Below are 15029 nucleotides of genomic sequence, written 5' to 3'. Positions count from 1 at the left end.
CCTCCTGAGTGCTGGGATTAAAGGCACGTGCCACCACGCCCGGCTCACTTTTACATTTTTAAAGTCGCATTTATTTTTACTGCATGCACACATGTGAGTGCCTGCATATATGTACACACAACATGTTCCCGGTGCCCTGGGAGCTAGAAGAAAGCTCCGGGACCGTATGAAACTGGAGTTAGAAGCAGTCATGAGCTGCCTCGTGGGCGCTGGGAACCAAACCAGGGGGTCTTCTGCAAGAGCAGCCAGGGCACTTAACTGCTGAGCCACGTCTCCAGGCCATGCTTTTTTAGACAGTCTCTCACAGATGCCAGAGCTCATCAGTCTGGCCAGGCCGGCTAGCCAGCGACAGCCCCAGGAATCTGCGCCTCCTCTTGTTACCGCCTCATCCCCACCCCCACCCCACACGCAGCCCACCCTTCGGCCCCGTGTGTGCTAGCATCACAGGCACACGCTCCACTTCCACCTTTTAACATTTGTCTTAGGCATCTGAATGCAGGTCCTCATGCTTGTACAGTAGGAACTTTACTGACAGCCATCTCCCTAGCCTCCTACTGTGTAGTTTTAATAAAATAGCATTAAGGAATCTTGACGGTCATTTTTGAAAACATCAAAGTAGATCCACAATTCACACCATGCATCAGAATAAACTTCGAGCTGATCAGAGATATAAGTGTGAAACTATGCATCCTAGAAACAAACAAACAGACAAACAGACCTATGTATGGGAACCACCCCTCCCAACCTCAAAATTCGGATGCATGAAAGATTAATGAATTCAGCCATATTAAACATTTTTTTTTTTGGCAAGGCAATGCTACTATAGGCAGGATCCAAAGACAAATGACAAGCTAGAGGAAAATGATTTGTGAAAGATGTCACAAATAAAGGGCTAATCTTCTCAATATAGAGAGAACATTTAAAAATGGGAAAAGGAAAAAAAAATCAAATAGAAAAATTTGGCAAAAGACGTGAACAGACAGTTCACACCAGAAGATACACAGATGGTCTTTAAACATACGAAGAGATGCTTGACTGCGCCCGTAATAAGCAAAATGCAAATGAAGCCACAGTGACAGATCATTTCCTATGGGAGTGACTGGCAGGCACTCAGAAACTTGATCAGTATGGGGAGGAGCTTTGGGATGCTGGTGGGAGAGGAGGTTGGCCGCAGCTCCAGGGTATCCAGGTCGTAAGCTTGACCCAGCCAGACTTCCAGAAGTGTACACAGGACTCTCCATGGATAGAGAGCACTGTGCCATGGTTATTTGCCACAGTCTTACTGCAGTAGCAAAATATTAGAAAGAAACCTAAATATTTGGAGACTGGTTAAGAAATGTGTAATACTCCAGGTGCGCAGTAGTGTCTGTGCAGTCATTAAAGAAGGTAATAGCTGTGGAGGGAATCTCCATTTGTGGCATGGGGTGGTCTCTAGAGTGAATCGTTAGGTTGGAAATCCAGATAACAGCTGTGTGGTGCGGTGATGTCCGTCTTTAATCCTAGCACTTGGGAGGCAGAGGCAGGAGGATTGCTATGAGTTCACAGAGTGAGTTCAGGTCAGCCTTGGCTACATAGTGAGACCCTGTCTCAAACAAATAAAGAAACAAAAAAGCCGAAACACAAGGGGCTGGGGAGATGGCTCATCAGTTAAGAGCACTGGCTGGTCTTCCAGGGGACCCAGGTTTAATCCCAGCAAGGACACTGTGGCTAACAACTATCTTTAACTGCAGCTGCAGGGGATCTGATGCCCCCTTCTGGTCTCTATGGGTACAGTAGGTACATGGTGCACAGACATACAGGCAAAATACCCCTACAGGTAAAATAAAAATGACCAAGATCTAAAAATAAAACCCCAAACAAACAAAAAGAGAAAGCAGAAAGAGAATAAAAGAAGGAGAAATAAATTGGCATTTTAGTTTTGTGGAAACAGCATAATCCCTAAACTACTGATGAAATGATTTCTTCTGGATGCATGGTGTATGTGTGTGTGTGTGTGTGTGTGTGTGTGTGTGTGTGTGTGTGTGTCTGTCTGTCTGTCTGTCTGTACAGGGTATAATGGGATGGAACTGAAACTTCGAGTTTAGTCTTTAGTGTAGGTTTAAAAATTGAGCTCTATCAGTGTACAAATTAAAAATAAGAGTTAAGGGGTAAAATACAACATACAGTGAAGGGACAATGGATACAACTATCTAGAGACTGAGTGTTGCTGATTGTACAGAAACGGTATTAATTCAAGGAACGTTTGTCCAGTGTTCTCACTATACACTGTGGCACAGGATGCATGATTTGAATGCTCCGGTCTTCTCTAAACTTCAGGGAGCCTTTACTGCAATAGTATTAACAGTGTATCGTTTAGGGGGTGGTTGGCTCATGAGGGTGGAGACCTTCTCAGTGAGATTAGCAACCTTACAGGCTGCTGGAAAGAATTAGCGAAGTTCTTTTAAAAGCCTTCTGACCTCCCCACGAGGCCATACGCAGGAATCAACTCTTCAGACATTGAGCGCAATGGTCTCTAACGGCCTCTAATGGTCTCTCTAATGGTCTCTAACCTCCCGGCCTGCAAGACTGTAAGAAAGAACTTTTTAAAAAAAATGTCTTGTTTATTTTTATGTTATGTACACTGATGTTCTGCCTGCATGGATGTCTGTGTGATGGTATCAGATCCCCTGGAACTGGAGTTATGAACAGCTGTGAGCTGCCATGTGGATGCTAGGAATTGAGCCAGGATCACTTTGGAAGAGCAGCCAGTGCTCTTAACCTCTGGGCCACCTCTCCAGCCCAAGAAATAACATTCTATTGTTTCTATGTTACTCAGTATCAAGGTGGTCTTGTTGTCGATGTTATTTTGATGGTTCTGGGGGCCCAGAGTGTGGTTCTATTGCTGAGTTACACTCCCAGCTCTCAGCCTCAGCTTATTTTTAGTTATAGTAATAAAAATGCACCAAAATGATACTAAAAGTAAAATGCTTACATTAAAAAAAATCCTAGAATTCTGGAGGCAGAGGCAAATTGATCTTGGAGTTTGGGGCCAGCCTGGTCTACAGAGTGAGTTGCAGCACAGCCTGGGCTACACAGAGAAACCCTGTCTCTAAAACCAAACCAAAACAGAAAAATTTGAGTGTCTCACAGCCAACAGCCACGAGTTCAGTGTTCACCATGGCTAGTGGCTACCGTGCTAGACAACACGGAGAACATGCACACTCATGAACGCTTCCTGGACATGCCAATCTCGTATGGACAGAGAGCTGTCAGGAGGCCGATGTAGGCCCCTCTCTATGCATTCAAGGACAGCCTGACCTGCACAGCTAGGCCTTGTTTCAAAAAACCCCAAACAAACAAGACACTCCCCCAAAACACCACCGGGATCTCTAGATGGTGTAGACGCTCAGTTAATCTGAAGGGCAAAAGTTCAGTGGTTGGTTGTTATGGTTGGGAAATGAGTTCTCACTGAGGAAGAGAGGAGGAGGGAGAAAGAGTAAGGACTCCCCAGAGAGTTATCTTAATGGAAACCATCAATATTGACTACTGCGGAAATGGCACACCAAGACCAGTGAAATAGCGTGGGGGTAAAGCGCTGACCTCGAGAGCTTGCTGACCTGAGTTTGAACCCTGAAATCCAAGGAAATGTGGAAGGAGAGATCCGGCTTCATGAAGTTGTCCTCTGACCTCCCACTCGTGTGCTGTGGCAGACTCGCACCAACAAACGCATACACATGTACACACACACACACACACACACACACATTGAATGGAAATAAAACACAGTTTAAAAGCATGACCTGGGTTAGGGGAAGTATTAGGTAAGCATATATCATAGTGGAAGAGGGAGCTCTTGGATGGATGGACTCCTACCAACAACACCCAGGTGTGGATGCGTTACCCTTGGAGAAAACCAGCCAGTGAAAATGAAGCTGGACTTAGCGTCACAGCACACACCTGTGACCCGGCACTTGGGAGGCTGAGGCAGGGATGTTGGAGTTTGAGAATAGTCTAGGACACACAGCAAGGCCCTTTCTTAAAAACAACTAGCCGGAACCGGAACCCCACCTAGCCGGAACCGGAACCCAAGCCCAAGCCCAAGACAGACAGCGATATTGGTGGATAATATACATAAAACCCACTGAGTAAAAGATCAAAGGAGGTGAGGGTGGGGGATGGGAGGATAGACGACTCATAATCTCCTTCCCCAGGATCTATAGGCATCATTAGGCAGGTGATTGCTGAGGGGGATTTTCTTCAGTGGTAGGCACTGGGAAGGTCCCCCATGCTTCTGTAAGTGACCTCACCCATGAACCTCTAAGCCATCCTGTGAGCCAAAACTCCTTTGAGGGTTGCATAGCAGATATCCTGCATACCAGATATTTATATTACGATTCATAACTGTAGCAAATTACTGTTAGTAAGTAGCAACAAAAATAAATTTATGGCTGGGGTAAGTGGGGGGGGGGCTCCATAACATGAGGAACTGTGTAAGAGGTCGGCTGAGCTCACTGGCACACTGAACAAACGAATCCAGCAATACATGGGAGTCGTGGGGAACCAGTTGGGGAGTGGAGGGGTTCCCTGGGAGTGGAAAGGAGATGAGATAGGGTGCTAAAGAGCGAGTATGATAAGAATTCATAATACAGGGCTGGGGAGCTGGTCAGAACACCGGCTGCTCTTCTAGAGGACCGGGGTTTGATTCCCGGCACACACATGGTAGCTCACAAACTGTAACCCCAGAGCCAGGAGGAGATCTAATGTCGCCTTCTGACCTGAGGCCCTGCTTTTGTGAGGTGTACAGAAATACATGCTGTCAAAACACTCTGATACATAAAATAGGAAAAATGTATAAAATGTCATAATGGAGTCCATTATCATACACACACACACACACACAATCACCCACTTTTTCTGCTAAGGCATAGATAGTGGTTTGTTTTTCAGGTTACATACTCTTTTACGACATTTTAACTCTGCCACATAGTATAAAAACTGCCTTGACAGCATGAGGCAAGTGAGAAGGGCTGTATTTAAGTAAAACTATCAATAAACCAAAAGAAAAAGAAAGAAAGAAAAAGTTTTCTTAACAATATTCAGGCTGGGCAGTGGTGGTGCACGCCTTTAGTCCCAGCACTTGGGAGGCAGAGGTAGGCAGATTTCTGAGTTCGAGGCCATCCTGGTCTACAGAGTGAGTTCCAGGAAAGCCAGGGCTACACAGAGAAACCCTGTCTCAAAACAAAACACAAAAATCCAATTTTCAGAGAAAGGAGACAGGGTTGGGGGGAGAAAGGAAAAAACTCTCTTTCTCCTCTCTCCTTTTTTCTCCTCCTCGCTCTGTCTCGCTCTGTCTCTCTCTCTGTGTCTGCATGGTTAACGTGTTTGTGAGCACACACGTGTGGGTAGGTGCACATACACATGTGTGGAGTCCCAAGGCTGAGGTTAGGAGTTCTCCATTGCTCCCCATTGCTCTTTGAGTCAGGGTCTTCCAAGCAAGCCTAGACCTTCCCACCGTGCAGCCTCTCTGGCCAGTTTGTTCTGAGGAGCCCTTGTCTCTTGTCTTTCAAGGCTGGGATGACAGGACATCTGCTGCCAGCCCAGCATGCACATGGGTCCTGAGGATCCGAACTCCAGACCTTAGAGCTGAGGAGTGCTTTAGTCTGAGCTAGCTCCCAGCCCCAGGAAAGCTCTCTCTCCCAGGAGAATGGCAACCAAAATGTGGAAGGTTGGCAGGTACTCAGTGCTAAGCAGCTTTGAAGAGGATAACAGATTCAGCAAGGGTCATGAGTGGATGCCAGATTCCGAGGGGAAGGATCATTGGGGACCAGGACAGTCACACAGCCTTAAAGTGTGGGAGAGACACAGCTCCCCCGTGTAAAATCTCGCCAGATGTTTACCCGGGTCTAACTATTACCAAATCAGACAAATCCAGCTGTGGCCCACTGAGAACCACTGCCCAGACTCTTTAAAAGTCTGATGAGAACCATTGAGATATTCTAGATTAAAGAAGAATAAGCATATCTTGTGACCAAAAGCAGCACATGATCCTTGGCAGGGTCTTGGGTCAGAAAAGTTAAATTATAAAGGATACTTTTGGGACAGTGGTGAACACTGAGCATGGATTATTAGGTAATGTTACCATACATATTTACATTACACTTTTGTGTGTGTGCGCGCTAATGGCACAATGGTTTATGGAGCAAAGGGGGCTCACGCACCTTGGGGTGAAGTGACTGTGCCTGCGGCTATCCTTCACATGAACATCAGGGAAGACTTTGTGCCCATAGATCTCAGGATGGCCCTGCTGCGTTGCCCGGTGTGACCTTCCCTATCAGCTGGGAATGGGGTCTTTACCCACTTTCAGGTCCCCTTGCTCTGGAACATAGCAACGCGCAGATGCAAGGTTTTCTTCTGGCCTCGTGCACAGCTTTCTTTAAAGAGATATGTTTTTTTTAAAAAAGTATTTATGAAGCATGCAAGGTGTGCACGGGTGGGTGTGCGTGTTGTAGCATGTACACGGGGATCAGAGGATCATTTTGTGGAGTCAGTTCTCTTCTCTCTCTCCACCTTTATGTGGGTTCCAGGGAACAAACTCAGGGTCCCAGGCCTTCACGACAAGTGCCTTTACCTGACTTCACAAAATGATCCTCTGATCTCTACACGCGTGCTGTAACACACACACACACACACAAACACACACACACACACACACACACACATGTCTCTTCTGCCTAAGAAGCACTGAGCCTGGAGACCCAGGTTCAAGTCTATGACCTTGGGAAAGTTCTTTTACCTCCTTGGCTTTCTGATCTCGGGCTACAAGGTGCTAAAGGTCTCATCCAACCATGATGTTGACCACATATACTTACATTATCTTGGGAGATGGGGACAGTTTGATGATTTTTGGTGACCCTGTATGTCAAGAGGATAGAAATAGAAGTCTGTCTTTGGATTGTCCTGTGCATAAACTGAGTCTTAATAATTACTTGCTGGAGAAAGGAAAGCAAGATACACAGGAATATGATCGTGTTGTGTGTGTGTGTGTGTCTATGTCTTGTGTAGTTGAAGCAGGACCCAGAATGATGATGCAAGTAGGGTTTAGGGGCTTGGAGCCAGAGGAGGAGCTCTGGGTGTCATCCCAGGACTCCTGGGTGGCCTTATCTGCACTGTTTCCACACCCTAGGCCCACGAGCGGCTGGAGGAGACAAAGTTGGAGGCTGTCCGGGATAACAACCTGGAGCTGGTGCAGGAAATCCTTCGGGACCTGGCAGAGCTGGCAGAGCAGAGCAGCACTGCTGCAGAGCTGGCACGAATCCTCCAGGAGCCCCACTTCCAGGTTCCAGGCTGCTGGGGGTGGGGAGGGGTGGGGAGGGTGGGGTGGTCCAGAAGCCAGCACTGGGCATTTCCACATTATCCCTTCTCTTCCGGTCCCTCTTTAGTCCCTCCTGGAGACACATGATTCAGTGGCTTCAAAGACTTATGAGACACCACCCCCAAGCCCAGGTCTGGATCCCATGTTCAGCAACCAGCCAGTACCTCCTGATGCGGTGCGCATGGTGGGCATTCGGAAGACTGCAGGAGAACATCTGGTGAGGGCCAGAGGCTTGTGGGGGGAGAGGGCACTGAGAAAGAACGGGTGGGAGTTAAAGATGAAGATAGGCCCAGGTTGGCTCTAGGGAGTACCTGCCAGGACTTAGGAGCACACACCACACACACATGCAAACATGCGCATGCGCACACGCACCCCCCCCACACACACACCCACACCATATATACACATATACATACTATACATATGGACACACACACTCTACACATACCATACACACACCATAAATGCACACCACACACACACACACCATACACACATAATATATACACATACCATACATACACACACTATACACATACACACACTATACATATGGATACACGCACACTATACATATACCATACACATATACTACACACACATACACCATAAATACATACCACACACACACAAATATATATACACACACTATACACACCACAAAAAATACACACCACACACGCACACTGTACACGCACACAGTATACACACATACACACTATACATACACACACTATACATATACCATACATACATACCATACACACACCATAAACACACACTACACATATGCATACACACACACCATACATACACACACTATACATATGGAGACACACAATATACACATACCATACACATACACCCTAAGTATACACTACACACACACACACACACCACGCACACACACTATGCACACATACACACTCATTCTCCCTCAGTATGTTCTCCAGGTTGTGTCTGTAAGAACTGAGACTAGAGTAGGGGACTTTTTGAGTGGAGGTGAGGGTGGGGACAGGAATGGGAGGGCCACCAGGAGCCCCATTTGAAGACAGAGCTAGCCTTACTCTGTGCTCCTTTGATCCTTCAGGGTGTGACATTCCGAGTGGAGGGTGGCGAGCTGGTGATTGCCCGAATTCTGCATGGGGGCATGGTGGCTCAGCAAGGCCTGCTGCACGTCGGTGACATCATCAAGGAAGTGAATGGGCAGCCAGTGGGCAGCGATCCCCGGGCACTGCAGGAGCTCCTACGCAGTGCCAGTGGCAGTGTCATCCTCAAGATCTTGCCCAGCTACCAGGAACCCCACCTGCCCCGACAGGTGGGCCTCTGCCTGAGCCCCGCCCAGCTCCAGGGACCACTGAGCCTCTTAAGTGAAGTCTCAGGCCTCTTGCTATTCACCTAAGCGAAAAAGATACAGCAGGACCTTCAGGCAGGCGCCACTCATTACCCACACAGCCTCTAAGTGTGACACATAAACAGATGTTAAACTGTCTTACATGTAGGCATTCACACATGTGTGCAAGGGACATGTGAGCATCTGTGACTAGGAGGTTCTACCTGAGTGTGCAAGAGATTTGTCTTGAGTGTCCTGAGTGTGCAAAGGGATGCAGATCATTGTAGTCTTTGCACCTTGTATGTGTGCAAGAGCTCACCCCTCAGACCTGTGTAAGGTGGGGTTCCTCACCTGCCCTGGAAGCAACTTCCTCATTGGTGGACTGGGGCACTGTTCACCTCCTCCTTGGCTTTTAAACTCAAAGCTCTGTCCTCCTGGAGGGTGGAAGGAAGAATACAGGATTAGGTGACCCCTCCATGGGACCTGACCCAGCCTTGGGTAGTTTCCCATTCGCTCAATCTCAATCTCTTAGTTCCAGTCACCAAGGAGAGTACCAACAAGGCAGGGTAGGCCAGCCTGGAGGTCTCACTCCTCCAGGGTGGGGGAGTGGCCAGGAGGGAGTGGCTGTGCTCTGTTGCTCTGTTTGACCCTTTCCAAACCCCTGGGCTCAGGTATTTGTTAAATGCCACTTCGACTATGACCCTGCCCGGGACAGTCTCAGCCCCTGCAAGGAGGCAGGCCTGCGCTTCAACGCGGGGGACTTGCTCCAGATTGTAAATCAAGACGATGCCAACTGGTGGCAGGTGAGCCTGGGGCACTCCTGAAACGTCTCTAAGTAGGGTGCAGGGAAGGGTCCTCTTACCCAGGCAGGTCTTTGGCATGCTCCGCTGTTTCAGGCATGCCACGTAGAAGGTGGCAGTGCTGGCCTCATCCCCAGCCAGCTGTTGGAGGAGAAGCGGAAAGCATTTGTCAAGCGGGACCTGGAATTGACCCCGACCTCAGGTAGGAGTCCCCTCCTTCACCTCAGGCCCCAGTTTAAGACCTGGCATGGCCCAGCTTGCTTGCTTACTTATTTCCTTGTGGCCAGGGACCCTATGCGGCAGCCTTTCAGGAAAGAAAAAGAAGCGAATGATGTATTTGACCACCAAGAATGCAGGTGGGTATTAATTCTTGTCCCAGTTGCCTAATGTCATATCTCTCTTCCTCACAAGTGACCAGTGAGTTTTCTCTGCCTCGATCCTAGGCCTGCCTAGTTCCTTTCCGTTTCCCTGGCTGCTTTTTTTTTTTTTTTTTAACCCTTGATGCATTCTGAGAGAGTCCCTCCCCTCCCCCACGGGGCAGCCTGGTGAGCGGCTCTATCTCTCTGTCCCCAGAGTTTGACCGCCATGAGCTGCTCATTTATGAGGAGGTGGCCCGCATGCCCCCATTCCGCAGGAAAACCCTGGTGCTGATTGGAGCGCAGGGTGTGGGCCGGCGCAGCCTGAAAAACAAACTCATTCTGTGGGATCCAGACCGCTACGGCACCACGGTGCCCTGTGAGTGAGGGCCGTGGAACGGGAGGTGCGAGGGTGGATGTGTCCGGGGTGGGGTGAGGGGGAAGGAGGGAATGGTCGTGGAGGGGTGCTGAGCAGCACTGAGAGAGCATCTTGGGGACACACCAGGTCAGGTGGTTCCTTTGGGTGTGTAGTGTGCGCCCTCTGTGGGTAGATGAGGGGAACTGCAGACTCAGGATCCGGTGAAGGGCATGGCTTTTATATCAGGATTTCTTCTCTCAGGGTTTTACTTCTAAAAAGTTTTTTTTTTGTTGTTGTTTGTTTGGTTGGTTGGTTGGTTGGTTGTTGTTTTAAGTGAGTGTCTACCTCGGGTCTGGTGAAACAGGGTCGAACTGTATGTGGCCTTCCAGCAGTTAGGGCTTCCAAGTGATGGGACGGCAGGAGGTGGAGGGTGGGAGGTGATTCTTGGAGGCTATGCCTTTAGGGCCAAGATCACGCAACCCCCAAGGAACCCACGTGTGGATGTTTTAGGTGGGGTGGCTTGACTCACCAGTTAGCCCTGCCTTCCCTCTCCAGACACATCGCGGAGGCCCAAGGACTCAGAACGTGAGGGGCAGGGCTACAGCTTTGTGTCCCGTGGGGAGATGGAGGCTGACATCCGAGCCGGGCGCTACCTGGAACATGGCGAGTATGAGGGCAACCTGTATGGCACACGGATCGACTCCATCCGGGGCGTTGTTGCCTCTGGCAAGGTGTGCGTGCTGGATGTCAACCCGCAGGTACTTCTAGCCCTTCTGGTTCCTGTCAGTCAGAGCCCCTGTTCCCACATTCCCCAGCGCACCTAGATCCCCTTCAGTAGGCCCTCTGCCAGCCACTTCCCATTCTCAGGTCCCAGAACTCCAGGCAGGCGCCCATCCCGTCACCCACACACCCTTCCTGTTCCCAGCACACGTGAAGATGTGCGTCCACCCTCTTTTCCTGCAGGCGGTGAAGGTCCTGAGGACAGCCGAGTTTGTCCCTTACGTGGTGTTCATAGAGGCTCCTGACTATGAGACTCTACGGGCTATGAACCGGGCTGCGCTGGAGAGCGGCGTGTCCACTAAGCAGCTGACGGTGAGGGACTCAGAACTGCTGGGAAGGGGTTTGCTGGCGGCCTGGGGTGGTGGTGCTCAAGAGGGGTAGGATTTCGGGCAGTGATTTGTAGGTGTGAAAAGGAAAGGTTGAGAGAACACAGTGCCCAAAGTCTTAGATGGAGCCAAGGACACAGTCCTGACTTCAGGCCTACTATGTGATGCACTCTACAGACAGAGTGAGTCCTAGAGGGCCAGTGGAGGGTCTGGGGGACAGAGATGGTCACGGGAAGTTTCTTGACACAGCATTCCCCTAGGAACAGGGCTTGCCGAACTCTGCCCCGTGCCTGTTAGGACAGCTTCTAGGCTGGGCTTGCATCTTCTGATGACCTGATCCTGGCCTTGGAAACCATGGCTAAGGCCTCTGGGACACAGCTACCCCTCCGCTTCATTAAGTCAGTTGTCCAGTTCCTTCCCAGAGAGCTTCCTTACATCTGGGGTGGGAGTTAACTTGTTCGTGCGTGGGATTATCTTGGTACCTGGTAGGTCCTGATGCCACCTCATAGCTACAGTAAGGAGCTCCGTCAGACTGAAGGAGTCATTGTCTGGAGGCAGGCAGATCCCTGTGGAAATAACCCCTCACTGTGACCTCTTAGTATCTGAGCTTTGTGTTATGAGGGGGAGACAATCGATCCTCCCTTATGGGGCTGTGGTGAAGAGCCCGTGGGTGGTCTAATGGTTAGTGCCCCACCTCGTCATTTACAACACCGGTATTTCTTTCCTTCCTTCTATCCTCCCCCCCCCATCCTCCCTCCTCCCCTCCCTCCCTCCCTCCCTCCCTTCCTTCCTTCCATCCATCTGGGCTGGATGCAGGAGCACAGCTAGCGGGGTGGGGGTGGGGGTAACAGGGGATCGATCTGTGTCACTGTGGCTGAACGTTGGGGTGAGGTAGGCGGGTTGTAGATCCCTCTAATGGTGGCACTGAGTTGGAGACGCTGACCGAAGCTCCTTGTGCGGGGGACAGGAGGCGGATCTGAGGCGGACAGTGGAGGAGAGCAGCCGTATCCAGAGGGGCTATGGGCATTACTTCGACCTCAGCCTGGTCAACAGCAACCTGGAGAGGACCTTTCGTGAGCTCCAGACGGCCATGGAGAAACTTCGCACAGAGCCCCAGTGGGTGCCTGTGAGCTGGGTGTATTGAGTCCTGCTCTGGACCTTGTTACTGCCTGGTCGGGAATCCGACTTCCACTCCACCTGTGATACTCCCCCATCCTGCTAATGGTCCTCGTCCCCATCTCTGGTTTTCCCTGGACCGCAGTTCCCAGCAGGGGCTGGCTTCAGTATAGAGGTGTGCACTGCCAGGGAAGTAGGTGTTCATGGGGTACCTCTGTACCCAGGTGCTGCCCACTCCCCGTGTCTACCGGCCACCAGACACCCCATTCTAAGGATCATGCTGTGTCCAGGAGCGTCTCAGATCACTCCTGTAATTCCCAGTCCAGGGAAGAGCAGAGCTGCTTGGGACCTTGTGGTCAGGAGGCCCGTGACCCTGCCAGCCTTTTTCTCCTCTGGACTGGCCACAACCACCTGGTTCCCTCGCCCCTCCCACCCCTTACGATAGTCCTAGGAACAGCCTTGGGCTGTTCAGCCTTGGGCTGTTCTCATATGGCCAGGTACTCAGACCATTGGTAGCTAGGCAGACCCAGGCAATGGTGCCAGCCTGGGACATTTTAGAGGCTGGGGTCACCCCGTCATGAGCCAGTCGCTGCAACTGGCGACGCAGGTCTCAGCTCCGTGAGGAGCAAACACAGTCTGGTCCCTCCCTCACTCCAAGCTTCTCACTGCCAAAGTCTCTCCACAGACTTTCTCAATGTGCCCCTCTTTTGTAAGTCCTGCTCCTCAGACTTGCAGCTGGTGGGTATCAGTAAGGCTTAGCCCAGGTTGGCGATAGGGCCTAGAGAGCTGAACCCTCTGTTGTTGGGACCCAAAGTACCCCAGGCTCCACAGCCCGCAGCAGGTTTTATTCACTTCAGGCTTTTATCTGGATGGATCTGGGTGACCCGCTGGCATTAGGGCTTAGGAGGGGTGGGGAGACTGTGAGTGGGGGCTTGGAAACAGATTAGCTTTAGTGGCACTTGTCACACAGCTCCAAGGGGTGCCATTGGCACTGCACGCTGGGCAGTCTGTGGCACTGCCTGATGTGGTGCTGGTCTGTGCTTCTGGCCTTGGTGTGTGTGTGTGTGTGTGTGTGTGTGTGTGTGACACATGCATATGCACACATTTGGTTGAGTTTGGGGGGAGTCAGAGGATTGCCTTCTCTTGGAGGTGGCTCTTTGAAGTCCCCTTATGGGTTCCCCTCAACTCCATTTCTTACGATCCCCCATTCCAGACTTCAGAGCCTGGATCTTCCTCTACTCTCCCATTTTCCCTTGTCCTCAGTACCAGCCTTTAGCCCTTGGGGAGGACGATTTTTGTAAGATAGGATAATCCTTCTAGGAACCCCATCCTTGACATCTGGAGACATTTCATTCCTCACTCTTGAGGGGCCCCATGTCCTCACAGGAGACTCCCCCCTGGCACCTCCACCCTGTGCCTCCCAGTTCTCCTGAGCGTCAATCTTTGCTGCACTGTCAGCCCAGGCTTGTCCCTGAACCACTGTGTGCCCATTTCCTAGAGAAGGGGAGGGAGGGAGAGTAGACAGAATATTTATTACAAATGTTAGAAATATATTTATTATATTAGGAATCTCATTTGCATTGGCATCGGATGTGCAGACGAGACTAGAGGTGGGCCTGCCCGCTGCTATTTTGCATAGCTCCACTAGCACCTTCCTGTGGTTTATCCTTTAGTCAGTCAATGTCCTTTCCTTCAGTATCTTGCTGTGACCCCTGACCCTTACTTAGCCGAAGGGGACTGCCCTCCTTGCCAGTTCCTTCCTCCCCTGGAGGATGAGCGCAGGCTCAGAGAAGCATCTATGACAGCCCCCGATCCCCCTTGATTAACCCACAGAGCTCCCCAACCAAAAGACCACGGCCTCTGATAGAGATCTGGCAGGCACCATGCTGGAGAGCTGGTACCAGTTCTTCCCTGGATATCCACTGTGGTATCACCCCCCTACATCCTCCTCTCTAGTAATGTACAAGGGCCCCTCCTCTCTGAACAGCCGCCTACCTCCCACTGAGCCTGGCTCTACAACCTGTCCACACACTGGCCACGAGGGAACAGAGGCTGTGAGCCTCCTCAGCTCACCTGGCACGTGTTAGAACATGTTCGTGCCCACCAAGCTAGCTCGCTCTGTAACTCTGTCGTCCCTCCCTCCCACCGTGGCCTCTTGTATTTGGGGACCTCAGGAGGAGGAGGACCCTGCCACCCCCCGCCATGGTCCATACTCCCAGCCTGTTGCTATCCCTCTGTCTCCCCCCTCCTCACCCCCAGCCATCTAATTTTTAAGTTTTCTTTCTTTTCCTTTGATTAAACGTGACAGCAAGTGTTTCTGGCTCTGTTTGTCTTTGCTTGGGGTTGAGGAGATGGTTTTGGGAGAAGGTTAGGGTTTGAGAATACAGCGTAAATTATTCTGGAATGGGAGATGGACTGACATGCTTCTGTGTGTCTACTGTGGCGACTTCTTCCTCTTATCTGCACATGGGGATCTTCTAAGTGTATATGCCTGGGGACTGGTGAGCATCGGGGGCGCTGTGGACTCAGGGACTTCATGGTCAATCCACCCGACTCCACCTGGGGCTTGTGTGGCCTTCTGCAGACACCCCTATCCCCCAAGACTCTGT

The 15029-nt window shown here is 50.6% G+C and overlaps 1 protein-coding gene across 4 annotated transcripts in view; it reads left to right on the top strand.

Annotated features, from left to right (window-relative positions):
• The window catches only part of Mpp2 (membrane palmitoylated protein 2), a 32520-nt gene extending 17784 nt beyond the window's left edge, over positions 1–14736 (top strand). For 3 of the 4 annotated variants that reach the window (XM_021211634.2, XM_029546271.1, XM_029546270.1), the window contains 10 exons: positions 7163–7315; positions 7419–7568; positions 8442–8669; positions 9356–9487; positions 9581–9686; positions 9772–9840; positions 10058–10219; positions 10754–10956; positions 11162–11290; positions 12272–14734. In XM_021211634.2, coding sequence (XP_021067293.1) covers positions 7163–7315; positions 7419–7568; positions 8442–8669; positions 9356–9487; positions 9581–9686; positions 9772–9840; positions 10058–10219; positions 10754–10956; positions 11162–11290; positions 12272–12448 — 1509 coding nt within the window. In that variant the 3' untranslated portion in view covers positions 12449–14734. Of the gene's footprint in view, positions 1–7162; positions 7316–7418; positions 7569–8441; positions 8670–9355; positions 9488–9580; positions 9687–9771; positions 9841–10057; positions 10220–10753; positions 10957–11161; positions 11291–12271 lie in introns of all 4 variants that reach the window. The other variant, XM_021211632.2, reaches the window with a different exon arrangement.
• Positions 14737–15029: the final 293 nt, after the last annotated feature.

This window comes from Mus pahari, chromosome 14 (assembly GCF_900095145.1).
Source record: "Mus pahari chromosome 14, PAHARI_EIJ_v1.1, whole genome shotgun sequence".
In the NCBI taxonomy this organism is placed as follows: Eukaryota; Metazoa; Chordata; class Mammalia; order Rodentia; family Muridae; genus Mus; species Mus pahari.
Note: the sequence above shows the minus strand (reverse complement) of the source record. Positions and strands in the feature narration are given on the sequence as shown.